The following is a 27,764-nucleotide window of genomic DNA, read 5'->3' as shown; positions in this document are numbered from 1 at the left end:
ACCCTCGGCTCCAGGATGGCCAGAGCTGAAGCAACTAAATTATGGCACAAGAATTCATTATGAGAGCTTGAGGCTCCCTCTGGCAGACCAGAGCCCTTTTGTTTTAATTTGTCTTTCTTAAATGTCAAAGTCTTTGTTCATAAGTTTTGTGTAAGGATAACATAACAGTACCACATCTGTTCTATATGCTAGGTGTAAGTCAAAAGTATTCCACTTTATTTTAATATAGAACTTATATACTGATAGGCTTGACACAGTATTGGGGCCCCATGTTTTGGTTACAGTACTAGATTCATTGTAATCTTGCAATGAGCACTCTAGTGTGAACAGGACCAGTACTAATAAAACTTCTTTTTACCATGGTCTTCCCACTGCAGGTGTATATGTGATGATGACTCTCTTTTTTTCTTAATGAAAATCATCACAATCAATACTTCAAAAAGCTGCTGTTTTAGGAGACAAGCTGTCTGAGATTTACTTTTACATCTTCATTAGTAGAAGTAGCACTTCTGCCAGTACAGAGAGGCTGCTGTTTAACAGTTGAATCCATGACAACAGCAGTAAATCTTACTACAGTACACTGCAAAATCAAATGGCAGTGTTCTGCTTTAGCTGTCAATATGCCAGAAGGAACTACTGAATTGTTCTACCTTGCAGAGCACTTGTACTTGCCACACACTAATGTTTAGTAGTGCAATATGCTCTCTGATTTCTTCTCAGAGTATCATAATAAATATGTTTGCCGGGTTTGAGTGATGCTGAAATTGCTCCCAGAGCTATTCAATTCAATGTGCTGTTTGGTCCAAATAAAAGATTCCTACTCGCACCCTCCTGAGGTTGTGAGGAGAAATCCGACAAAAGTGCCGGCCACGCAGCTGTTTGCTGGCTTTTGTGCGGCGCTAACAGCCTCGCGGCCTGCACTTTAGTTGGAGAATGCTGGTTCTGATGACTAAGTATTCAGGTTAAGTAGCAAGAACCGGCATTCTCCGACTTAGGGCCGAATTCAAGTACTTTCGCATCCACAAAAAAGTTCCGCCTGTCCGACTTTTCACCTACATCGCGTGTTTTGGACGCGAAAACTTGTCGTGTTGGTCCCCGCTTTTCACCGTATTCAATTCCTAAACAGACGAAAATGGCAAGTGGTGAATGCAGAACAGGCAGAAAGTACTGTCCGATTTGAGGAAATCAGTCGGAACCCCCCAAAAAGATGCACTAACATTGGCGTTCAATGTAGAAGTGTTCCAATAGCCCTAATAAAACTAATTGGGGTACTGAAGTTTTTAAACTCCTTGTTATTAGCGTCCTTGCAAAAGTGGTGAAGAATGGCATTAAGTGGTATTTTTTGGTGAAAATAAGTAGTCCTGTCAAATTTGGGATGCTTGATAATGGGTATTGGCATATTTTAATGTCTCTAAAGTGAAGTTTTAGAAAAGTGAAACTCCTCCTGCATACAAGCACTTGCAATCCCAAAAACACTTGGCCCCTTCTTAGAGCACCCTCAGAAGCTTATTTCGCTAGTTTTTCATGTTGTCCCCCACTTTTCTCATTTTCGCCACAAATTTCAAAGGCGTTTTTTGGGGTGTTCCTGTAATTTTTTAAAAATTTTGTTTTTACTTTTTTTTGGGGGTGAATTGTCCTTTAGGGGGGTGTACCAAGGGTTATGAGTGGTTTCCCAACATCTGCACCCCAAAATATAGATTTTGCAATTTTTTTTCTCCTATTATTCTGTGGAGAAAAAGTTTTGCCTATTTCAGTGCCTTGACTTTTTGCAAAAACAGACTGGAATTGAATACAGAGAGAAATTTTCAGGCTAAATGTTTGAGAGAAAAAAATTGCAGAAAAACAGCTTTTCGCTCCTAATTGAATACGGCCCTTAAAAGCTTCCCGACAAAGTTAAGCAACGTGCTGAATTGAATAGCTCCCAGGGCTATTCAGCATCGCTTTGAATTGAATCGCGGTCAATTTCACACTTTTGCACCAATAACTGTCTTCAAGAATGGCGTTTTGCCTTACCACTGTCACGTACAAGATTTTCTATATAGTATTCAATAGTTAAACTAGTAATAGTCTTGATGTGAACAGTCTTTGTACTCTTGATTACTTGATCCTATAACTGTAATTTAGAATAGTGTATTGTACAGTACCATGTGTGACAATAGGAAAGATCAGCAAACTGAGAAGTAAACAACCCCCTAATTTGTACACCTTCCCTGTCTGTGAATCCCAGTAAATTATATTATTATTTACGATTTACCATGCAGAGTGCTTTAAGCTTTGGACTCTCCTATACATTCCATAACACTAAATGATGGCTGAACATGGAGGGAGTATACTTATGCATTGCAGCGTCCAGAGCTCAGAAAATTCAGTACGAGTTTGGATTGGTAAAACGGGGAACTATCCAATTCATTACAATCCAAACTGCTCATCACTAATAATTATACATTGTAAAGATGGTCATCTATTTATTATCCTAATACATCTGCCTTTGTTGGAACAGCAACACATTTTATCATTGTCTTTGTCGGGAACAATTGTACAAAGGCACCCCTGACCCAAATAACAGAGCTGTAGGAGTTATATTTCTAAATATATGGTTTAGCAGATACTCACTTTATGAGCTTCAGCTCATGACCTTTTTCTCTAATTTTACAGTATAATGTAATTGTAGGTACTCCTTCCCCCACAATGTCTGTATATTATTGGTAGTTGCAGACTTTTTGTGTGAATGATCTACTTAATAAGGTGGCCACATAGTTGTGCATAGTACCATACCTTGAACCGTTATGTAAGTAGCAACCAAAAGTTCCACTGATGTGGCCAGGAGCTGTTATTTCTAATTCTTTAATAAAGGATCCACTCAGTTCTTCCAAATTGGTGATGGTAAATCCCTGCTTAATTAGTAATATATAAAATGGGTGTTTTAGTTGTGTTAACACCTGAGATAGCAGTAAGCAGGTTTTTGTGGTAGGATGTATTGTCCCAAATTAGAATGTAAGCTCTTACGAGCAGGGCCCTCTATCCTTTTGTGCTTCTCCTTACTTTACTTTCATCTACTTCTTACTCCCCATTAGGGCAGCTAACACTTGGTTGCTTATGCTCTGTTGCTTATCTGGGTGTTATGGTTACTAATGTAGCAATGTATATTATCCCTGTCCTCGTCCTGTATTGTAATGTATTGTAATGGTGCGTACACACTGAGCGATATTACTGAGCGATTGCGACATCGTAATCATGCAAGTGCTCAGTAATCGTGCACAAATCGTGCACTATACTGTTGGAAACAACCAGCGATGCGCGCGCTCCCGCTGGTCATTTCCGACATTGTCCATCATCTGAATATGCAGGCCAATCTGCCGATAACTACAGATTGGCCATGTTTAGGAATGATGGAGGGGGCCTGCATTGAACGACTGATGGTTCAGTGTAGGCACTACAGGGGATCAGGAACGACTGTACAATTACGATGCTGTAATCGTACTGTCTTTCCTAACCACTCAGTATGTACGCACCTTAAGTCACTGGTCTACCTGTTTGTTTATGTACTTTGTAAGGCGCTGCGGCACACTTGTGGTGCCATATAAATAAATGAGAATAATATGGGTACACTATAGATCTCTAGTGCCTATGAATAAATCTATCCTGGGTAGACATTTCCTATGATTTTAGTCCTCAGACTTTGGAGTTAATATTCACAAACATTAAGGGAGATACAAGAACATCTGAACATGTCACCGAAGACAAATATAAAAAAAAGTAAAAATAACTAAAAATGTAATCAGGTGTAGTAAACAGTAACTTAAAAGGCACAAATCATTTTATGTATTGGATGATTTTGTCTGGCATTTGTCCCCCAGTTGTAAACTGAGAATAAAACTCACCTATATGATGTATTTGAGAATGGTGATAACATGCTAATTTAGAGAAGTTTCAGTTTTATTAAATTCCTAAGTATTGTACACCTACAATTGTATCTTCTCATATGCTTGTAAGTTATGACTTTCTGTGGCTTCCTTAGGACTTGTGTCAGCTGGTTAATGCTGATGCTCCATACTGGCTGGTGGGAATGACAGAAATGACCCGGACATTTGGTCTGGAGCTGCTAGAATCAGTCCTTAATGACTTCCCACAGGTTTTCTTACAGGTAAGGATAAACTATGAAATACACTTTGAATCAATGTGTATACATCCTTGTACGTAGAAACTTGCTTGTAAGTTAAGAAGTAATGTAATGACTGCATTATCATGATTCCTAATGTCATTACTTATATATAAAAAATCTAAATTCTTATAAGAAATGAAACAATTCTTACAATAATATCATCTGATAAGTTCCATGTACTGTATGAAAGCAGGATTTCTTCTTCCTCCATAGGGGAGACAGGTTTTACACTGGGTATAGATGGAGTCTGGTGGGTTGGAGTCTGGGCACCACATAATTAATGCTTGAAATCCATCAGCTCAGGCTCCCTCACCCCCTATACCTCAGTCCCAGCCACAGACACTTCAGTTTTTTGTTGGTGCCTTCAGCAGCTACACAGTTTTTATGCTGTGCAAACAGCTTCATTTTTTTCACTTTTATTTTTTTACTTTTATTTTTACTGAGTGAGCATCGCTGGGCATCCTGTAGGATGTCCGTGCTGCCGCTCCATCACCCCAGCGTCGACGACTGGGTCAGCGTCTTCGGCCGGAACTCCAGACACAGGAAGGAGCCGCAAGCTGTAGCAGGGGACAGGTAAGGCGGTTTTTCACCGTCGGTAACGGAGACACCGGTGGTGCTGGAGTGGGGACCTAGGTACTTTCCGCATCCCAACTAGACCACCAGGGCGGCTAGGCAGTGGGGCGCCGCGTTGTAGGCAGCCATATTGCCTTGGTGTCCAGGCCAGAAGGGGGAGGTAGGCTCTCCCCGTTAGCTCTTCCCGCAGTCCTGGGCGCTATCTAAGAGGCATTCCATCCAAGGGTTTCTCCTCCTCTCTCCCCTCCTTCAGAGATACTGGAAGCCATTTCTATAGTGCCTGCTAGTTCAGCTTGTCTCCGGAGAGTGCAGGCTCCTGGTCTCCTTGTATTTCTCGCCCTCAGCGGTCAGGTTATACTATATAGCTCCTTCCTCCCCTCTTGGGGTTGGTTTGTTGAGCATTTATTGCCTTTTTCTCTATTGCTGCATTGAATGTGTGTGTGACTATTGTGGGTACTTTGTATGGTTTTAGGTCTCTGCACAGCCCCACTTATTTTTCTATTTGTGGTGCATTAACATTCATTGCTCTGGGCAGATGCCCTGGAAGATGGTCTCACTTCAGGTACTCACAGGAATGAGCTTTTGTCTCCAGAGGAGCATATCTGTGAGGCGGCTTCTTATCTTGGGGATGCGACTATAGACCCAGGTATACTAACTTTCAAGGTATCGGCATCTTCTGTGTCAGCTAGGAGAGCCCTCTGGCTTCATTCTTGGCATGTGGATGCTCACTCTAAGAAGGCCCTTTAAGCTCTCCCCTTTTTCGTGGGATATTCTCTACAGTGGGGGCATCTAAGGCAGCCAGTCTCTTTCTAGTTCAGAAGCCGAACGGGTCCTTCCGACCAATTCTCTACCTGAAGTCTCTCAACAGGTACTTGAGAAGAAAAGAAGATTTATGTGCTTACCTGTTAAATCATTTTCTTCGATTCCATAGGGGACTAAGGCCGCCAGCCCTTTCGCACCTGGCTTACGGGGCTTTGCTCTGCTTTTGGTTCTTCTGTTCACATCTGCTGTGTGTTTGGACCTGAGTGCGCGCTGGTCTTCCTTCTCCTGCATCTCGCTCCTTGCCTTAGGCTTGTTAACTTTACTGAAATGGCTGGGGGCGGGGTATAGGGGGGGTGGGAGCATGGGTTGTTGCATTTCAAGCATTAACTATGTGGTGCCCAGACTCAAATCCACCAACCTATACACAGCATAAAGCCTGTGTCCCCTATGGAATCGAAGAAAAGGATTAATCATCTTTTTTTTTTTTCATAGCTTTACATGACCTTTTTGGCAGGTTGTAGTGTTTCTTTTCACGGCATGGTATAATGAACATAAAGAAATCTGCCAGTTTAATTCTTGATTCCCTCAATACCCCTCTGTTTTGTTACACATTATCCGATAATGACGTGCATAAGACTTGAGGGCAACTGAGTCAATGGGCACATCTAGCTTTTAAGAAAATGGGGACCATTAAAGATAGACAAAGAGTCTTGCTTGTACACTTATATTTTTAATTGGATACTTGGGTCACGATGTGGCAACTAGACAAAACAGACTGTTTAGACGTTGAACATTTACTTTTTAATGAAAAATATTTTTAAGGCATTAGCTCCAGATTTGTTGCCAGAAAATATAATTTTGTTGTGTGTTTTTTATCTCTCCGGCCTCTACAGTTTTTATATAGTGCTACTGTGGTACTTGGCAGTATGTATACCCATACATTTTGTACTATGTGTATTTATATTTTTATTTCCACTATGGACTGAGTAATATCAATATTAACCACCTAGCTCTTACAGAGTCGATTTCTGATGCTTTATTGTGTAAAGCCCCTATATTCTGTTCATAAAGACTGACTTTTTTTATTTTCAAAGTAGGCTTTGATGTGAGTGTTCAATATACTTCTTGCAAAGTTATAATCACTTTTGTTTTCTGTCTATATTTTGTAGCACCAAGAATTCAGTTTCCTATTGAAAGAAAGAGTATGTCCTCTTGTGATCAAGCTCTTTTCACCTAATATAAAATTCCGACAAGGCTCTAATAGTAGTTCTTCTCCTGCTCCTGTTGAAAAACCATATTTTCCTATTTGTATGAGGCTGCTTCGGGTTGTGTCTGTACTAATTAAACAATTCTATAGTCTTCTGGTAAGTTAACAATTGATTTGTTTTGTGCATGTCTGTGTTTTTTTTTGTCACAATTCCCCCATTTTGTTCTAGTTTGGCAAAATCTATCTCTGTTTCCCCCGCTATGTAAAATTCCCTTAGAATGTAAGCATTCTTACAGAATTATAATATGCTAACCTGTACCGGCAGTTGGATCCAGGTAATACCTTAAACATTAGGTAGAATACAAATTATCTATGCAAAATAATAGTAGATAAAGAGCCTTTTATCACGTTTCACAACATATTCGTTACTGGAGTATATAGAAATGTGTATCTCTTATGCTCCTAAAACGCAATAGTACTTTTAGGTGTATGTTAGACCAATTTTGTTATGTACATCATGGATCGGATATGAAGATGCAACCTAAATCCTGTTTATTGGAATAGCTTGGTGACACCAATCTTTTGTAGGTGACTGAGTGCGAGATCTTTCTGTCACTACTGGTAAAATTCCTGGATGCTGATAAACCTCAGTGGCTACGAGCTGTGGCTGTGGAGTCCATACACAGACTCTGTGTGCAGCCTCAGCTGCTCAGGTAAATCATTTCGCTCTCACATTTCTTCATATCATTTATATTAAAATGATACTGCCACAATATTGTCTTTTTTTGGTGTGATCGGTTTCTGCCCTCTTTGTCTGTGTGTATTGTGTTTTACTAATAAATGTTCCTTACCGTGCATAGGTCTTTCTGCCAGTCCTATGACATGAAACCACACTCCACTAAGGTTTTCCGTGACATTGTCAATGCTCTGGGGTCTTTTATTCAGTCACTTTTTCTCATACCAAGTACTGGAAATGCATCTACCACATCCAACCCTAATGGTAAGTTTCTGCAGCTTTCTGTAGCTGTATTTTATGTACAGTACATTAAAGCTGGGTACATACTAGGAGGACGGATCGGCTGATCGGCCGTGTTATGTGACGATTGGTAAGTGCATACACGCATATCAATCCTCAGCCCGATGTGTGTTTACATGTGCCCGCCCAGTTGCGGCCTCTGCAGCAAGTGTACGGGCGTTTGGCTGACATTTTTTTTTAACTTGCCCTGGGCTCTAGATACCCTAGTTACACCACTGTTGGTCACACTTAGCAATTGTTAAAATTAAGGTGTGTCTCCTAAATGTGAAAAGAGGCTTTTTCAGGAACATACAGAGCTAGGTACCATTTACATGTCAAATGGTTAGATTGGCACCTTTCTTGCTAGTTATCCTTTCATTAAGAAACCTCCTGTCCTACATTCCATAACGTGTAACATGACTCGCAGGATACATGACCTAATAAGGACAGTCAGATTTCCTGCCTGCACAACTCCCTCACAGTGACAAAACCAGTTACTCTATGGCTTTTAATTAACCTTGTATCATATGAAAACTATAATTAGCAATATGTGTCATATCTCTATATTCTTCACAAATATTAATACAGATGTGTCCTAATACATTCTTAGTGCAGTTGCGTGCTAGGTCCCGTGGGCATCTTTTTTTCGCTTGAAATGTGTCTTAGTCACAATATGATGTGACTAGAAAGCATCAGGAGACTGTCCTGATTAAAATTTATATGCGACACTTGTATATCTGTGTATAACTGAGTCTCTGAATCTGTATACAAATTACTACGTTGCAGGGGCCACGGCTCTTTTTCACGCCAAGTTTCGTTGTGCTTTGTTTACAGACTCTGTCGCACACAGATATAAGTGTCACATATCAAACTAATCAAAACAGTCTCCTGGTGCATCCTAGTACATCGCATAGCGATTAGGACGCGTTTTCACAAGAAAAAGGTTCCTGCGCCAGCAGAGTCGCACAGGATCTGGCGGCTCACTCAAGCCAGGCATCTCTCGCCACATGGCTTATTCAGGCTAGATGTATGAGGACACATCCGTACATGTTGTTTCAGTTGTAATCGGATATAAATTAGTAAAAGTCTTCTTTTTAAAAACATTGTACACAAAAGTGGGATTCCTTTTCATGTACAGTTTTTCTAGGACATACTCTTCTTAAGACTTTCTGTGGCTTTACTGGTGTCATAAGCATTCGTTTGTATGATTGGGATGTATTCCTTTATCTCAACAGCTGGCTCTAACTCCAGTGCTCCTGCCTCTAATCAAACCCCTTCAGGGATGGTGACAGCGGTGGGTAATACAAGTGTACTTCCTGCTTTTGAATACAGAGGCACCTGGATTCCGATCATGACTATTTCTATTCAAGGCAGTGCTAAAGCAACCTAGTAAGTCCAGACTTCTAGGAAGTGGCTTTTGCCAAATCTGTCGTACAAGAGAATATTGTAGACCTTTATATGTGATGGACATTTTACTTTTGTATTTTTTTTATTTCACTTCTGTGAATATGTGCCATGCCTTTGTCCTACCTACTTGCATATTTTTGGTCCATTGTTAACCTAACTGTGCCATTAGTAAAATGGTGTTAAACACAAACTCATATGCCTAAATGGGATGCAGTTCAATTAACGGCATCCGGAATGGAGGCTGACGGAATCCTGATGCTGGAAGCCCGACCTGGTACTAAAGATAAGGGTCTAAATCCCGACACCTATCTTTAGCCAGACGCTGAAATCCTGACGGCCGGCATCCCGAAATGAAGCTAAGTGGGGAATCATAGCATGTAGCCGGAGGGGCGGGGTTAGGTTTAGGCACCAAACGGGGGAAATGGTTAGGCACCCCCCGTGGGAGGTTTAGGGTTAGGCTAGGGGGAGGGGGATTTTGGGTTAGGGACCGCTTGAGGGAGTTTAGGGTTAGGCACCACTAAGGGAGGGATGGGGGGAGGGGGAGAGAGAGGGGAGGGTTAGGGTACTTACCTGACTCAGTTCGTGGTTTTCATGATTTGGCCTTCCGGCGTCGGTATTTCATCGGCCGGGCATAGATCCGGCAGCATTACATACCGATTCCCCCCAAATGTATTATTACATGCTTGGAGATTTATTACATCATGGAAAGACTCGACAGTAGATTTCTTGGAGAAGTTTGAGAAGTTATGGGGCATAGTAGAAAACGTTTCACACCTCTTCTGAGTGTTTAGCACTGAAGCAGTCATAAGCTGCATACACACACAACGATTGAGTTAATGAACGATTTTCTACCTTGAAAAAATGAACTAAAGTTGTTCATTTACTATGTTCATTTAAATGTAATGAACGATTTTTATGAACTACAAACGATTTTTGCATATTAAGTTAATGAAAATCGTTGAGTTGACAAGTCTGACTGAACTACAAACGTGAACGCGCATGAACAATAATCGTTCATCGTTTGACTCAGAAAGTGAACGATTTTTTTTTTAAACGATATCGTTTAACGATAATCGTTCAAAAAATCGTTGTGTGTATCCACCTTAACTAATAACATCTCAGGGTTAGACTCCTTGCAAAAAGAGACATTTTCAAAGAATAATGTGGTTGAAATAAAACAAACATGGACATTTGCTAGGAATTTATTTAGTTCTTATTATTTCTTACTTGTTACAATTGGCTGTTCAGTACTCAGACGTTTCACTTTGTACAGTCCTAAATCTATATCATTTTTTATATTTCTTTCTTTAGTCTTGAAATGCTTGATAAGGTGGAGCCTCCGACTATCCCAGAGGGCTATGCTATGTCTGTAGCCTTTCACTGCCTATTAGATCTTGTGCGGGGTATTACTACCATGATTGAAGGAGAGATCGGACAGGCTGAAACAGATTCACAGATATCAGCAGAAGAACCTCCATCACAGAGCAGTGATCCGAAAGAACTCAGAACTATGTCTGATCTGCCCGAGGAAGAGCCAGGTAATTTATATAATATTGATTTGTATTTCATACATTTTATAATTTTTTTTAAATGAGTTCACAATCTACTTCATATCTTTATTTTCTAACGTGGTGCAAACAAAGCAAATGTTCTACAACCCAGCAATCAGACATTTGCTTTCAGTATTCATCTTGTACCAATTTCACCAAAGCTGATATCTGGTTGGTTGTTGCTTACAGCATATTTCAGTTCTATTAAATGAACATGTTGTGCTTTTTAACTTGGGGAAAAAATGCGATCTTATGTTCAGAATATGTGACTTTACTTGAGGCATTCATAGCTAAAACTGAGTGGAGATAATTTTCTCAAAGTGCTTATCCAACTTTGGATCACTTATCCTCGATTTTTCCAAATGTACCTAGATTAGATGGAGAGGGAAGGCGTTTGGTAGAGTGAATGCAAATGTTCAGAAACCTTTAGACGTTTTTATTTTTATAGAATGTTTTAGATACATTGTTTTGCATATATATGTTTTATAGCATTGGCATGTGTTTGTATGATGTATTTACATTTTCTTCCTTTCAGTTGGTAGAACGGTTTGGGAAGAGATGATCAATGCCTGCTGGTGTGGCCTACTTGCTGCTCTCTCCCTGCTTCTGGATGCAAGGTAAGGTAAAAGTCTGTACAAATGCTAGATTAGCACTTGCACATATTTTCACCATCAGTATCTGAGATCTAGTGTCATAATGTTAATAGCAAATGTAATGGCTTACTCAGGGCCACCATCAGAAATCTCAGGGCTCTCTCCTATCTAACAAACAAGCACAGCCTCTCATTCCGTTAACTACAGTAGAGTCCACCCTGGTGGCTAAATTATATATAGCGCAGCTTTGCAATCTAGAGACACTTCTCTGGCTACTAAACAATACATAACCCATTTTGGCGACTATTTTGGTGGCTATTTTATGGTGTTGAGTGCACACAGTAGGCCCCAAATTGGACCTGCAATCTGGTGAGTAATGAATAGCAGACTTGCAGTCTGGGAGCTGGGACATAGCAGACCGATAACCTGGTGGCTAAACCTGTTGAAACCATCATTATTTACTCTAGAGCACCACAGAACTGTAACATTTAGTAATCAGCAGATTTTCTTTTAGAGAAAGGGGAGGAGGGGGATTTAACAATTAATATAGACTCCTCCCCTTTCTGCTCCTGACTGTTCCTGCTTCTTAGTCAGTATTCCTCTATACTCTACAATACATATATAATTAAAGATAAAACCAAAATACACATGTCTATCATTTGCTGTGATAATATAAACATTTCACAGCTCTTCCTACAGGTGATTCAAACTGCAGACCACATAGCTGTTCATAATTTTTTAGTGCATATTTGCACCATGGTAACAATAACTTTTGTTGATTTAGGTCCTGATTCAGCAGAGGGTGCTAATGCGACCACATGTGCGATTTCGCACTAAACGTGGCTGCAAAAATATCCTAATATTTGAAAAGCTTACCCGGGCATAGGGATGCTCACTGCTGCCTTCTCATCTGCATCCGACTTCACGTACCTGCGTAAACATGTGTAACATTGATGCAAATAGGACAGTAATGCTGCCATTGCGGCAGGTCTGACCTGTCTCAAATACTGCAGCTCTCCTCGCACGCAGAGAGGTCTCATGCTGCGAAAGCAATCACAATGGCCAATTTACGCACACCCGCGGATTGGCGTTTAAATGGTCAGACACGCCTGCTTTCAGCTAACCACCCCGTGTTACCTCCCACAAACGCTGACCACATGACATTCACTTTGCAAATGATTCCTATGTGCGTATGTAACCCAAAGATATAGACGCTAGCGCAGTGCAATGGCAAATAATCGCTCGATCTATGTAAGTCGCAGAATTGCGTGTGCAGCTGAATCAGGCTCTTAATCCCCCTGTATATACAATACTCCAAGCATGGGATTTGAACCTCCTATACCATATTGAGACCCTCTACTTGTGAGCTATTAGTTATAGTGTAATATATATGTGCACCTTATTAATAATAACTTTCAGTTTAATCCCCCCTGAATTTAAAAAATACAATGTACAGCACTGATTCAGCAAGAAACGCAATTGCAAAGCTGCACGCAGGCTATAGATATGATGTATGCACGCAGACAGCTTTGCAATTGCGATTCTTGCAATAATGCAAATACAGCAGGAGGTGTGTGAGCTGCTGCATTTGCGATCCAAGCACTACGACGGAGGTCGCAGGCTGGGATCACCATCCTGACCATCGTTTGTCAATGTTCGGGATGGTGCATGGCGCCGGGCAGCCAAACAGCTGAGTAAGCCTCAACTTACTCAGTCTGACCGGCTTGAGAGCCCAGAATACTGCATTGATAATGCAGATCATGGGCTTGCCACTCCCGGAAAACGGGGCGGATACGCCCCCGTTTCAGGGAACGGCGCCTACCCCTGCAATGCCTCTTAAATACCTCTGCCTGTCAGTCAGGTAGAGGCATTCAAGGGCTAGCGTGCGTGTTGGCAGGACCCATTCTGCACACTCGCAAAATGGGTCCTGCGCATGCGCAGATTCGTGCACTGCTGAATTAGCTCCTCAAGCACCAGACTCTGCTGTTCCCCCTACTCGCCTGCAGCAGTGCCCTTCATAGACCTGCCTGGCTGCAATGGCTTAAGAATTATAACTAACTTACATATACTGTAGTTAGAAATGCTAGACTTGCTACATAGTAGCAAATATGCTCATGTGTTAAGTGTTTGATTGTGGTACATGAGGTCTGGTGTTTGAGTAGCCTGCATGAAGTTATGTGCTATAAGTCGAGGATTTAACTAAAAGTTGTTATTAACAAAAGTGTCAGTTTGGGCTGAGCTGACCCTATTAAGTCTATGAAAAATGACTTGTGTGACTGCTGAATAGAAGTGACAGAAGTGAGGCGGGGAAAGGATGAAGAACAGACTGTGCTAGGGGTTCTGTTTGTTACATTTGTTAGTCAGTATGTGGTACTTTATATGTATGTTTTCTATTATGAATAATAAACTAATGGCTTCTCAATTAGCTGTTTTTGCACAAATACAAGAGGGCAGGATAATTTCCATGAATTACATCACAGCCCCTGTAATTATTTATCATTACAGTGGTAATCTGCTATTGGTAGTTACTCTTTTATGTTTTACACTGAATGTTAACTGAATATGTAGGTTAAGTTACTCACAATTTTTAGTTTTTTTAATCTAAAGTGTTTTACCTAGAAATTTTCTTTTGTTTGAATTACTCTGCTGTATTGTTTTGTATTTCTTGCCATTTGTACTTTCCATTTACCTATGCAGAAATAGTTATATGCATTATTCACTTTGTCCAGTTTTACAGATTCGTAATGCCTATTACTTTTGTAGTGTTTCTTTAGTATTTTATAACATTAAGCTGTAATTGTTTAAGTCCAGACTTTGTGATTAGTGAAGAGAATAGACTTTTAAGGGCAGTTTAATTGTTTCAGAACAAATAATAGAAAGAATAATAAATAAATATATAGATTTAATTTCCCATTTAATTTTGTAGTACTGATGAGACCGCAACAGAAAACATCCTGAAAGCTGAAATGACCATGGCATCTCTGTGTGGAAAATTGGGACTTGTGACACCAAGAGATGCCTTTATTACGGCCATTTGCAAAGGCTCATTACCTCCACATTATACCCTCACTGTGCTGAACAGCTCATCTGCTACTCTATGCAACAAATGTAAGCACTTCAACTCAAGTTTATAATAATTCTATGGTCAGGTAACATTGTACTTTAATTGTATGGACAGTCAAAGATATTTTACTACCTCAGATTTTGTAAACTGTAGTTTGTATTGAAATTGTGAAGTAAAGTGAAATTTTTTTTAGCAACATGCAGGTAGACCGGCCGTCTGTATACATAGGCATTGAACTAAACCTCCCACAGCCCTGTCAATAGTGGATTCAGACTTTGTCTAATGAAAAGATATTACTTGATTTGACACACATGAAAACTACTCTGGTTTTCTCCATTGATTAGGTACAAAAGGAGCGGAGTGTGTAACAAGTGCTTGCTTTTTAACACATCAGTTTTTAAGCAATACATGTGTGCAGTCTCTGAGTGGGCCTCCACCCTCGTGCCAATACATGTGCAGTGTAGACCCTGGGACTGTGCCAGATCTTACTGTACATATCTCCGGGAAAATGGCATCGGCTCCATTTTTCAAAGTGATTTCTCTTAGGCACATGCGCAAAGTTCTGGGAAACTGTCGGTACCATTTTCCCTGAGATTTCTTCTGAAGTGTCCGCAAGGTAAGTATATGCAGTGGGTGCTGGGTGTGCACCCATTATAGATATACCACTGTATACATGGAATACACAACATTATTGCATTTAAATGTCTGAATAGACAGATGTGTTTTGAGTCTGACTTAGGGTATTTGTGTCTCTTGTACTGTGCCTAGTGTGAGTTCCTTGTGGTAAAAGTCTGTTCAAGTGGTCTCTGGATACCAACATTTTACAAGCAACCAGTGTACTGTTGTATCATAGCATTAACCGGTTGTTTGGTTATCTCTGTGGTGCTTCACAGGACACAATAGGGATGTACAGGAATACATTTGAGGTAGCCCCTTTCTGATCTGGCTGCCCAATCCCATGCTCACATTGCAGTGAAAATGTAACCTATCCAGTGTTGGTACTTAAATATCCTCTTCTCATTTTGTGTTAACTATGGTTTTTTTCATAGCGTATTCAATCCAGGGACAAAATGTACAGATGATCAGCCCCTCAAGTGATTCTCATCAGCAAGTAGTAGCTGTTGGACAGCCTCTAGCTCTGCAGCCACAAGGAACTGTTATGGTACATTACATTTCTCCTTGTCATCTTGTGCCAATTCTAAATGTGTCACTTAAAAGAATACATATTTTGCAAGGCTAATGAGACCAACTTTTTGTTTCTCAGCTCACTGCTAAGAATATCCAGTGTATGCGAACATTGCTTAACTTGGCTCATTGTCATGGTGGCTATCTGGGGACATCCTGGCAACTTGTGCTTGCCACCCTTCAGGTAACCTAATTGTGTAGTTTTATTTTATCTATCATTGTGGGAGTGTTTGGGATAGAACACATATTACAATACATGTCAGTTATTAAAATAAGCTTATGTAAGTAATAGCATGCTGACTTTCTTCAGTATATAATATTGTACGATGGAATTAACATGTTTTGTAGATAATTAAGTGCTAATTTGCAGTGTGTGTTAAACAATGCATATATTAATGGATTTGTTCACTTTTGGTTGGCCTCTCTTCCCTGTCCCATTCATCTTTCTGACTTTTCCCTTCCTGAAAATAAACTAATGGGTTCATCCCCTGATCCTCTCCTTTTACCTGAAGCTTGCAGCCATAGTATATGTGATCTAACAGCTCTGGAGCCCTCAATTCTTCTATTATAGTCCTGACTGTAATACTGATTTAATTTTGATTAAAGAGGCTATATTCAACTGTACAGATTTTCTGAGCTTGGCAAGATGCAACACAAGCCTTAGCTTCAGGCAGCAGATTGGAGGGGGAAGGGCAGAAAGATGGGGTGTTTTATATTTATATTCCACAATTGCTTTAAGCTAAATTAATTGGGCAGCATATGTAAGTTTGAATTCCACACTTCACTTCTCTCCCATAGGTCTGCAAGGGTCCTCATGCCTTAGTACCCTTATCCCCCCCTCCCTTTTTCCCTTTATATTATCCTTCTTTCTTCCCCCAGTAAGCATTATTTTCTGCCTACGAGGCTCACGGGCATTTTTCTTTTTAAGCCAAACACTTAAAGACTTAATATAAGTCACAGCACTCCCACTAATCCATGTTGATTTGTTGTGATTACAGTGTATGTGTCGGTTATTATTATTTTTTCTTAACTGTTATCTTTATGCATATATTTAATGCTTGTTTCTCTTTGTGTTGATATATTTGTAAACCAAAATAAAATTGTTAAAAAGGAAAACTAGCAATGTAAATGATTATTTAATTCTATATGTATTTTGTTTTTTTTAGCGTTTTTCTGTGTATAGTATTACTGATGTATGCTGTTTAGAATGATTTAATTTATTTTAGCACTTGGTGTGGATCCTTGGCTTGAAACCCAGCAGTGGTGGTGCATTAAAGCCCGGTAGAGCAGTTGAGGGTCCTAGCACAGTAAGTGACCTCTCTACATCATTTATGCTTTCCAGAATGTTGACAGAAATGCCATTTTCATTTCCTGTATATTGTGTTGTCATTTCAGGTGTTGACCACTGCCGTTATGACAGACTTGCCGGTTATCTCCACAATCCTTTCACGACTGTTTGAAAGCTCACAGTAAGAAATTCATGTGATTTTGACTTTCCAACATGCTATGCGTCTTTACAATTTAAAGGCACTGTCTTGGCAAATTGCCAGTGTTGAGGCTACAGTAGCGTCTAGTCAATTGTTTGCATGAAATTGTTTGGTGTGTATTCCTGTTTCCTTTTCTGTTTTAATTTTCACGTTGTTATTTTTTACTTATTTCTTTTAAATCAGTGATGACCTATAGAAGTCTTAAGAAATTTGAATAGTAGGGGTTTCCCATTGCCAACACATACACCATATTAAAGTGGGTCTAATAGCAGCTGCCTAGCCGATTACTGGTTTTCATAATGTAATAAAGCAGGCTTTTCTCAATTCTGTCACTTGGGGTGTCCTTATGGTGTCACAGGAAACCCCTAACTAATATGGAAGTGATTATTTGAATGTTGTATGCAATGCTTAAGAGGCCGTAAACGAAATGTATACAGGTAAGTCATTATGTAGAGGTGTCAACTGGAACAAAGCTCAAAAAATGTTGGTTTACTGACCTAATTGGTTTTAATACCTTGTCTCAGCTTGTTTGGGAATAAATGAAAACATGAATCTCCCACCTACACTATCTACCATAATGCAGCCACACAACTGTCCAAATCTCCATTGTCCAAAATCTCACTGTTAAATGCGAAGCGTTTCACTGAAACCTTCAGCTTCTTCAGACAGTGGATTAATCTGTGAAACAACCTAGGCACCTAAGGTATGTACTGTATAGGCTGGCAAATTACATTTTCAAGGGCGTCTAAACAATCCCAGAACCATTCATATTGGATCTGAAAAACACGTTAAAAATTAAATACAGCAGAAGAAATCATCATAATAGAAATGTGTAAAGACACATAAGGAAAGTATTCCTCCTTTTTCACCTACTCACTTCGGATAAAGCTCCACACTTTAAACCCATCATCTATAATGTTTGTCACCTACTGTTTTCTATTCAGTGACTCAATCAGATATAAAAACTGCGAAGTGATAATTTAAAAGTAATTTAGCCTATTCCTAGCTTAATACAAATCCACTTACAGTTTAGTATGGCTGTGGCTCAACATAAATAGAAGTATGAACATTGATGGCTGTTCCTGTAAATAGTATGCTGTATTTCAGATATCTGGATGACGTGTCTCTGCACCATTTGATTAATGCGCTCTGCTCGTTATCTCTGGAGGCTATGGACATGGCATATGGGAACAGCAAGGCAAGTGGCAGCTTCATTTCAAGCTCTTGTCTGTGTAGATGTTTGATTTTGTATGTGCCAGAGGCTACAATAGGATCTTTCTGAATTTATGTTCTTGCCTCAATGTGACCGTGCACCTCTTCTTAAGCTCTTGTAAAAGCACCAGAGATTTCCTTGTGGAGCATTAAGCAGGGATGCATGTAATCTTAGGTATCATTAATCTTTGGTAAATGTACCTCCAACCAGACAGCTACACAGATTCGCATTTAGAAGTCAATTCAGTTATCCACGAGGTCCCAGTTGCAGCATCTCACTCTTAGGTCTTCATATGATGTTAATGTAATGATCTTCACTTCATGAGTGATGTACTCTCACCACCATAAATGCTGATAATATACGCAGAAACCGGCAAAAGTTATGGCTGACTGGTGTGTGTATATATGTGTGTGTGTGTGTGTGTATGTATATATGACAGAGATGGATAGTATCTGACTACTAAATTATTACTTTTTTTTTTTTTTTAGTATTTCTGTTTAATTTTCAATAATAACTGTGTTAAACTCTTAAAGTCATGTATATACATAACTAAATAATATATGTACATGACATGTTAAATGTTATTAACCTATCAGGCCTCCCCAAATCCCATCTCTCTCCTCTCCAGTCTGTCCTTAATGCTGCTGCACGGCTTATCTTCCTCTCCAAACGCTCTACATCTGCCTCCCCTCTCCTACAAGGCCACCACTGGCTCCCCTTCCCTTTCAGAACCCAATTTAAGATTATTCACGCTCGCTTACAAAGCCCTCACCCAATCTTCTCCCATTTACATCTCTGATCTCCTCTCCCTTCACTCTCCTGTCCGCTCTCTTCGTTTAACTAATGCACGCCGCCTCTCATGCCAGCTGATTACTTCCTCCCACTCCTGCCTGAAAGATTTTGTCCACACTGCTCCCCACCTTTGGAACTCTCTCCCACTCCCCATCAGACTCTCCACCTCTTTGCAATCCTTCAAACGGGCTCTCAAGACCCAATACTTCATCAAAGGCTCCCTGCTACATGCTCCTTCCTCTCCATCTACCCCATCTGTGTCACACCTGTTTGTCTGCCCCTCTCTTTTCGAATGTAAGCTCTTACGAGCAGGGCCCTCTACCCTCTTGTGCTGCTCCCTACTTTAGTTTCATGTACTTCTTACTCACCACTAGGGCACCTAACACTTGGTTGCTTATGCTCTGTTGCTTATCTGGGTGTTATGGTCGCTAATGTAGCAATATATATTATCCATGTCCTGGTCCTGTATTGTAATGTACTGTAAGTCACTGGTCATCAATTTGTTTATGTACTTTGTAAGGTGCTGTGGAACACTTGTGGCGCCATATAAATAAATGATAATAATAATCTATCTGTTGAGTTCTATCCATTCTTTTGTTTTTCAGCTAATATCAGTATAACCTGGACAAAATCATTGGAATTTGTCCTATACGCTAGATCCCAATTACTGTCAGTGAAGATTTGTTTGTGCCCATAAGTCACAAATTGTTTGAAATAAGTAGATAAAAGTAATAATATCACTCTGTTCTGAAATCACTGAGCTGTCACTTTATTCATTCCATTAGAACTTTACTCTTCTTATCAATTTACTTCTTGAAGAATATTGGCATCACATAGAGAAGTGAATGATTGCCTTAATATAATTACTACTTGTGTTCAAAGCCCTGAATTGTGTTGTCATATTCTGTCATTTTAAAGGATTGATATCAAAGTTGTTAGCAATGTTTCTGTTCTCGGCACATAAGATCTTATAACATTTTATCATGTATTGAGTGATCTGAAACTTTCATGAGGGTTTGATTTTATGATCTTGTCCAGCAGTTAAATATCATTAATGAATAAGGGTAACCTACGTTATAATGCACCCTCTACTGTAAATTGTATGGATATTAGAAGTAATCAGGAAGCTCTAGGACCATGTAAATGCACAAAGCTGTAGGCTGGCTGCTTTTATACAGGTCGCAGAAATCCAAGGGGATTAATGGATTGAAATTAGGGGTGAGCGGGTTCGGATTTCTGAAATCCGAACCCCCCGAGCCCCCCCGATCCGAGTCCGATCCGAGTCAGGCTCGACTTTTCCCGCCTGACTCGGATCTGACATCGAGGCAAAACGTCATCATCCCGCCTTCCGAGTCTCGCGGGTTTTGGATCCTATATAAGGTACCCGCGTCGGCGCCATTTTCTCACTCGGCTGTGGACAGTGAAGAGGGAGGGTGGGAGTTAGTGCTGTGTAGTGTAGTGTAGTGTAGTGCTGCTGTTGTCCACTACTTCAAAGTCCATAGGGGCTGGCTGTGTTGTGCTGTGCTGCTGTTGTTAATAGGGGCTGTGTCCACTACTTCAAAGTCCATAGGGGCTGGCTGGACTGTGTTGTGCAGTCAGTTCTCCATAGGGGCTGTGTCCACTCCAAAGTCCTGTGCAGTGTCCCAGTCCTAAAGGGGTGCTGTAGTGTTGTCCAGGGGGTGCTCTGTCCATCAGGGGTGCTCCCCCCAAGTGCTAAAAAAATAATATATTTTCTGTGTTTGTGAATTGTGTGCGCAGTAGCCGCACGTGCATCAACAAAGTAGTGCCAAGCGTGCGCCTGTGTCATAAGTAAAGGGCCGGCTGGCTTGACCGTTAAAGGGTGCTGTAACCCCCGAAAGTACACTCCAGTCCAAACCAAAAAAAAATTATTTTCTGTGTTTGTGAATTGTGTGCGCAGTAGCCGCACGTGCATCAACAAAGTAGTGCCAAGCGTGCGCCTGTGTCATAAGTAAAGGGCCGGCTGGCTTGACCGTTAAAGGGTGCTGTAACCTCCGAAAGTACACTCCAGTCCAAACCAAAAGAAAATTATTTTCTGTGTTTGTGAATTGTGTGCGCAGTAGCCGCACGTGCATCAACAAAGTAGTGCCAAGCGTGCGCCTGTGTCATAAGTAAAGGGCCGGCTGGCTTGACCGTTAAGGGTGCTGTAACCCCCGAAAGTACACTCCAGTCCAAACCTAAAAAAAAATTATTTTCTGTGTTTGTGAATTGTGTGCGCAGTAGCCGCACGTGCATCAACAAAGTAGTGCCAAGAGTGCGCCTGTGTCATAAGTAAAGGGCCGGCTGGCTTGACCGTTAAAGGGTGCTGTAACCCCCGAAAGTACACTCCAGTCCAAACCAAAAAAAAATTATTTTCTGTGTTTGTGAATTGTGTGCGCAGTAGCCGCACGTGCATCAACAAAGTAGTGCCAAGCGTGCGCCTGTGTCATAAGTAAAGGGCCGGCTGGCTTGACCGTTAAAGGGTGCTGTAACCCCCGAAAGTACACTCCAGTCCAAACCAAAAAAAAATTATTTTCTGTGTTTGTGAATTGTGTGCGCAGTAGCCGCACGTGCATCAACAAAGTAGTGCCAAGAGTGCGCCTGTGTCATAAGTAAAGGGCCGGCTGGCTTGACCGTTAAAGGGTGCTGTAACCCCCGAAAGTACACTCCAGTCCAAACCAAAAAAAAATTATTTTCTGTGTTTGTGAATTGTGTGCGCAGTAGCCGCACGTGCATCAACAAAGTAGTGCCAAGCGTGCGCCTGTGTCATAAGTAAAGGGCCGGCTGGCTTGACCGTTAAAGGGTGCTGTAACCCCCGAAAGTACACTCCTGTCCAAACCAAAAAAAAATTATTTTCTGTGTTTGTGAATTGTGTGCGCAGTAGCCGCACGTGCATCAACAAAGTAGTGCCAAGAGTGCGCCTGTGTCATAAGTAAAGGGCCGGCTGGCTTGACCGTTAAAGGGTGCTGTAACCCCCGAAAGTACACTCCAGTCCAAACCAAAAAAAAATTATTTTCTGTGTTTGTGAATTGTGTGCGCAGTAGCCGCACGTGCATCAACAAAGTAGTGCCAAGCGTGCGCCTGTGTCATAAGTAAAGGGCCGGCTGGCTTGACCGTTAAAGGGTGCTGTAACCCCCGAAAGTACACTCCAGTCCAAACCAAAAAAAAATTATTTTCTGTGTTTGTGAATTGTGTGCGCAGTAGCCGCACGTGCATCAACAAAGTAGTGCCAAGAGTGCGCCTGTGTCATAAGTAAAGGGCCGGCTGGCTTGACCGTTAAAGGGTGCTGTAACCCCCGAAAGTACACTCCAGTCCAAACCAAAAAAAAATTATTTTCTGTGTTTGTGAATTGTGTGCGCAGTAGCCGCACGTGCATCAACAAAGTAGTGCCAAGCGTGCGCCTGTGTCATAAGTAAAGGGCCGGCTGGCTTGACCAATAAAGGGTGCTGTAACCCCCGAAAGTACACTCCAGTCCAAACCAAAAAAAAATTATTTTCTGTGTTTGTGAATTGTGTGCGCAGTAGCCGCACGTGCATCAACAAAGTAGTGCCAAGCGTGCGCCTGTGTCATAAGTAAAGGGCCGGCTGGCTTGACCGTTAAAGGGTGCTGTAACCCCCGAAAGTACACTCCAGTCCAAACCAAAAAAAAATTATTTTCTGTGTTTGTGAATTGTGTGCGCAGTAGCCGCACGTGCATCAACAAAGTAGTGCCAAGCGTGCGCCTGTGTCATAAGTAAAGGGCCGGCTGGCTTGACCGTTAAAGGGTGCTGTAACCCCCGAAAGTACACTCCAGTCCAAACCAAAAAAAAAATTATTTTCTGTGTTTGTGAATTGTGTGCGCAGTAGCCGCACGTGCATCAACAAAGTAGTGCCAAGCGTGCGCCTGTGTCATAAGTAAAGGGCCGGCTGGCTTGACCGTTAAGGGTGCTGTAACCCCCGAAAGTACACTCCAGTCCAAACCTAAAAAAAAATTATTTTCTGTGTTTGTGAATTGTGTGCGCAGTAGCCGCACGTGCATCAACAAAGTAGTGCCAAGCGTGCGCCTGTGTCATAAGTAAAGGGCCGGCTGGCTTGACCGTTAAAGGGTGCTGTAACCCCCGAAAGTACACTCCAGTCCAAACCAAAAAAAAATTATTTTCTGTGTTTGTGAATTGTGTGCGCAGTAGCCGCACGTGCATCAACAAAGTAGTGCCAAGCGTGCGCCTGTGTCATAAGTAAAGGGCCGGCTGGCTTGACCGTTAAAGGGTGCTGTAACCCCCGAAAGTACACTCCAGTCCAAACCAAAAAAAAATTATTTTCTGTGTTTGTGAATTGTGTGCGCAGTAGCCGCACGTGCATCAACAAAGTAGTGCCAAGCGTGCGCCTGTGTCATAAGTAAAGGGCCGGCTGGCTTGACCGTTAAAGGGTGCTGTAACCCCCAAAGTACACTCCAGTCCAAACCAAAAAAAAATTATTTTCTGTGTTTGTGAATTGTGTGCGCAGTAGCCGCACGTGCATCAACAAAGTAGTGCCAAGAGTGCGCCTGTGTCATAAGTAAAGGGCCGGCTGGCTTGACCGTTAAAGGGTGCTGTAACCCACAAAGTACACTCCAGTCCAAACCAAAAAAAAAATTATTTTCTGTGTTTAGCCGCACGTATATATCAAATCGATATAACATAAATGGAGGACCAAACTTTCTCCGATAAAAATAAAATAGAGAAAGATCAAGAACCACTTCCTCCTAGTGCTGAAGCTGCTGCCACTAGTCATGACATAGACGATAACATGCCATCAACGTCGTCTGCCAAGGCCGATGCCCAATGTCATAGTAGAGGGCACATACAATCCCAAATGGCAAAGTTCAGGAAAATGACCTTGAAAAAGACATTTAAATCAGCTGAAGAGAAACGTAAACTTGCCAATATGCCATTTACGACACGGAGTGGCAAGGAACGGCTAAGGTCGATCCCTAGTATGTTCATGACTAGTGGTTCAGCTTCACATGACGATGGAAGCACTCCTCCCACTAAAAAAATCAAAAGAGTTAAGCTGGCAAAAGCACAGCGAAGAACTGTGCTTTCTAAGAAGATATCACAAATCCCCAAGGAGAGTCCAAGTGTGGTGGTGGTTGCGATGCCTGACCTTCCCAGCACTGGACGGGAAGAGGTGGCTCTTTCCACCATTTGCACGCCCCCTGCAAGTGCTGAAAGGAGCACCCACAGTCCACTTGCTGATATGCAAATTGAAGATGTCACTGTTGAAGTACAACAGGATGAGGATACTGGTGTAGCTGGCGCTGAGGAGGAAGTTGGCGAGGAGGATTCTGATGGTGATGTGGTTTGTTTAAATCAGGCTCCGGGGGAGACAGTTGTTGTCCGTGGGATGAAAAAGCCCATCACGGTCATGCCTGGGCAGAAGACCAAACATTCCACCTCTTTGGTCTGGCAATATTTCTATCCAAATCCGGACAACAACTGTCTTGCCATATGTACCATATGTAAAGGTGAAATAAGTAGGGGTAGGGACGTCAACCACCTAGGAACATCCTCCCTTATACGGCACCTGCAGCGCGTTCATAAAAAGTTACTGTCAAGTTCAGAAACTTTGGCTCAGACCGTAAGCAGTCCAGGGACACCTAAATCCCGTTGTCCTGTTGTATCCAAGCGCCTGCAAACCACACCGTCAACTCCCTCCTCGTCAATTTCCTCCTTAGTCAGGATCGGAAGTAGTCCTGCAGGCCATATCACTGGCATGACTGACTCTCCTATCCGGGATTCCTCCGGAGGATCCTGCATTGCTACGCCTACTGCTGCCGCTGCTGCTGTTGCTGCTGCTGCTGGGAGTCGTTCATCATCCCAGAGAGGAAGTAGGAACACCACTACTTTTACTAAACAATTGACCCTCCAACAGTCCTTAGCGAGGAGGATGAAGTACGACAGCAGTCATCCTGAAGCAAAACGTATAACTGAGGCCTTGACTGCTATGTTGGTGTTAGACGTGCGTCCGGTATCCGCCATTAGTGCAGTGGGATTTAGACAATTGATGGAGGTAGTGTGTCCCCGGTTCCAAATCCCGTCTAGATTCCACTTCACTAGGCAGGCGATACCGAGACTGTACAGAAACGTCAGAAAAAGTGTCCTCAGTGTCCTGAAAAATGCCGTTGTACACAATGTCCACTTAACCACGGACATGTGGACAAGTGGAACAGGGCAGACTAAGGACTATATGACTGTGACAGCCCACTGGGTAGATGTATCACCTTACGCAGCAACAGCAGCAGCGTCACCAGTAGCAGCATCTCAGAAACGCCAGCTCGTTACAAGGCAGGCTACGCTGTGTATCACCGGTTTCAGTAAGAGGCACACCGCCGACAACCTCTTAGAGAAACTGAGGGAAATCATCGCCCAGTGGCTTACCCCACTTAGACTCTCCTGGGGATTTGTGATATCTGACAACGCCACCAATATTGTGCGGGCATTACATCTGGGCAAATTCCAGCACGTCCCATGTTTTGCTCACACAATAAACTTGGTGGTGCAGAATTTTCTGAAAAGCGACAGGGGCGTGCAGGAGACGCTTTGGGTGGCCCGAAAAATTTCTGGCCACTTTCGCCATTCAGCGACTGCGTGCCGAAGACTGGAGCGCCAGCAAACACTCTTGAACCTGCCCCGCCATCACCTGAAGCAAGAGGTTGTGACGCGGTGGAACTCAACCCTCTATATGCTTCAGAGGATGGAGGAGCAGCAAAAGGCCATACAAGCCTATACATCCACCTATGACATAGGCAAAGGAGGGGGTATGCACCTGACTCAAGCGCAGTGGAGAATGATTTCCGTGTTGTGCAAGGTTCTTCAGCCCTTCGAACTTGCCACACGTGAAGTCAGTTCAGACACTGCCAGCTTGAGTCAGGTCATTCCCCTCATCAGGCTTTTGCAGAAGCAGCTGGAGAAAGTGAAGGAGGAGCTAAGACGGAGCGATTCCGCTCGGCATGTGGGACTTGTGGATGAAGCCCTTCATTCGCTTTGCCAGGATTCCAGGGTGGTCAATCTGTTGAAATCAGACCACTACATTTTGGCCACCGTGCTCGATCCTAGGTTTAAAGCCTATGTGGTGTCTCTCTTTCCGGCCGACACAAGCCTGCAGAGGTGCAAAGACCTGCTGGTGAACACACTGTCAGCTGAAGCGGAACGTGACACGTCAACGGCTCCTTCTTCATTTTCTCCCGCAACTGGGGCTGCCAGGAAAAAACTTAGGTATCCTAAGCAACCCGCTGGCGGTGATGCAGGGCAGGCAGGACCAAGTTTGGACATCTGGTCCGGACTGAAGGACCTGGCAACAATTTCTGACATGTCTACTGTCACTGCATATGATACTGTCACCATTGACAGAATGGTGGAGGATTACATCGGTGACAGCATCCAAGTAGGCATGTCAGACAGTCCATACCTGTACTGGCAGGAAAAAGAGGCAATTTGGAGGCCCCTGTACAAACTGGCTCTATTTTACCTGAGTTGCCCCCCCTCCAGTGTGTACTCCGAAAGAGTGTTTAGTGCAGCCGGGAACCTTGTCAGCGAAAGGCGTAGGAGGTTGCTTCCACAGAATGTGGAGAAGATGATGTTCATCAAAATGAATTATCAGCTCTTCCAGGGAGACCAGCCTCCAGAACGTACAGAGGGACCTGTGGTGGTGGATTCAAGTGGGGACGAGTTAATACTTTGTGAGGATGAGGATGTACACACTGAAGAGGGTGAGGAATCGGTGGATGAGGAGGATGAGGATGACATCTTGCCTCCGTAGAGCCAGTTTGTGCAGGGACACATTAATTGCCAGCTTGTTTTGTGGGGGCCCAAACGAACCAATCATTTCAGCCACAGTTGTGTGGCAGACCCTGGCGCTGAAATGATTGATTTGTTAAAGTGTGCATGTCCTGTTTATACAACATAAGGGTGGGTGGGAGGGCCCAAGGACAATTCCATCTTGCACCTCTTTTTTTCTTTGCATTATGTACAGTTTGGGGCCTAGTTTTTCTAACTGCCATCCTGTCTGCCACTGCAGTGTCACTCCTAGATGGGTCACGTGTTTGTGCCGCCCACTCGTGTCGCTTAGCATAGTCATCCAGCTACCTCGGTGCAACCTTTTGGACATAAAAACACTATTGTGAGGTGTGAGGTGTTCAGAATAGACTGGAAATGAGTGGAAATTAAGGTTATTGAGGTTAATAATAGCATAGGAGCAGAAAAACCTACAAATTCTGTGATTTTAGCTGTTTTTATGCTTTTTTTCAAAAAAATACAGATCCAAAACACAAAACCCAGAACCCAAAACACGGAAGGGTGGTTTTGGCAAAACCAATCCAGATCCAAAACACGAAGAAAGATCCAGATCCAAAACCAAAACACAAAACACGAAAAGTGGCCGGTGCACACCCCTAATTGAAATCCATAATAATTTATAGCACGAGGTGCATAATTCCTTATACTACTCCCTGTTTCCTTATGTTATGACAGGAGAGCTCACTAATCTATAAGTGATGAAATCTGAGCACTATGTTTATGAATTTTTTTTATTTTATAGAATTTTAGACATTAGCAGCCGCAGGGTTTTGCTATTCAATTAGATGACTGACTCCAGAGCAAGTCTGATTTTGTTTCTAAAATCATTAACTTTAGTGAAAATTCAGTGGGACTTGCTCTGGAACCCCGATGGCACCCCCCCTGAGGACTAATTAAGCATTGCAAGTTTTTAATTAGCTTAATTAATCCTTAATTACTCACCTTCC

General features: G+C 42.2%; 1 protein-coding gene across 2 annotated transcripts in view; it reads left to right on the top strand.

Annotated features, from left to right (window-relative positions):
• Positions 1-27,764, top strand: part of MON2 (MON2 regulator of endosome-to-Golgi trafficking) — a 151,013-nt gene that overhangs the window by 30,515 nt on the left and 92,734 nt on the right. For both annotated transcript variants that reach the window (XM_088454372.1, XM_088454371.1), the window contains exons 7-19: positions 4,019-4,144; positions 6,667-6,861; positions 7,293-7,417; positions 7,565-7,704; positions 8,955-9,108; positions 10,438-10,664; positions 11,212-11,293; positions 14,196-14,377; positions 15,383-15,495; positions 15,598-15,702; positions 16,745-16,825; positions 16,914-16,987; positions 18,113-18,203. In XM_088454372.1, coding sequence (XP_088310498.1) covers positions 4,019-4,144; positions 6,667-6,861; positions 7,293-7,417; positions 7,565-7,704; positions 8,955-9,108; positions 10,438-10,664; positions 11,212-11,293; positions 14,196-14,377; positions 15,383-15,495; positions 15,598-15,702; positions 16,745-16,825; positions 16,914-16,987; positions 18,113-18,203 — 1,695 coding nt within the window. The remainder of the gene's footprint in view (positions 1-4,018; positions 4,145-6,666; positions 6,862-7,292; positions 7,418-7,564; positions 7,705-8,954; positions 9,109-10,437; positions 10,665-11,211; positions 11,294-14,195; positions 14,378-15,382; positions 15,496-15,597; positions 15,703-16,744; positions 16,826-16,913; positions 16,988-18,112; positions 18,204-27,764) is intronic.

This window comes from Taudactylus pleione, unplaced genomic scaffold (genome assembly GCF_031769625.1).
Source record: "Taudactylus pleione unplaced genomic scaffold, aTauple2 ptg000040l, whole genome shotgun sequence".
Taxonomy (NCBI): domain Eukaryota; kingdom Metazoa; phylum Chordata; class Amphibia; order Anura; family Myobatrachidae; genus Taudactylus; species Taudactylus pleione.
This window is presented reverse-complemented; position numbering and strand designations above follow the sequence as displayed.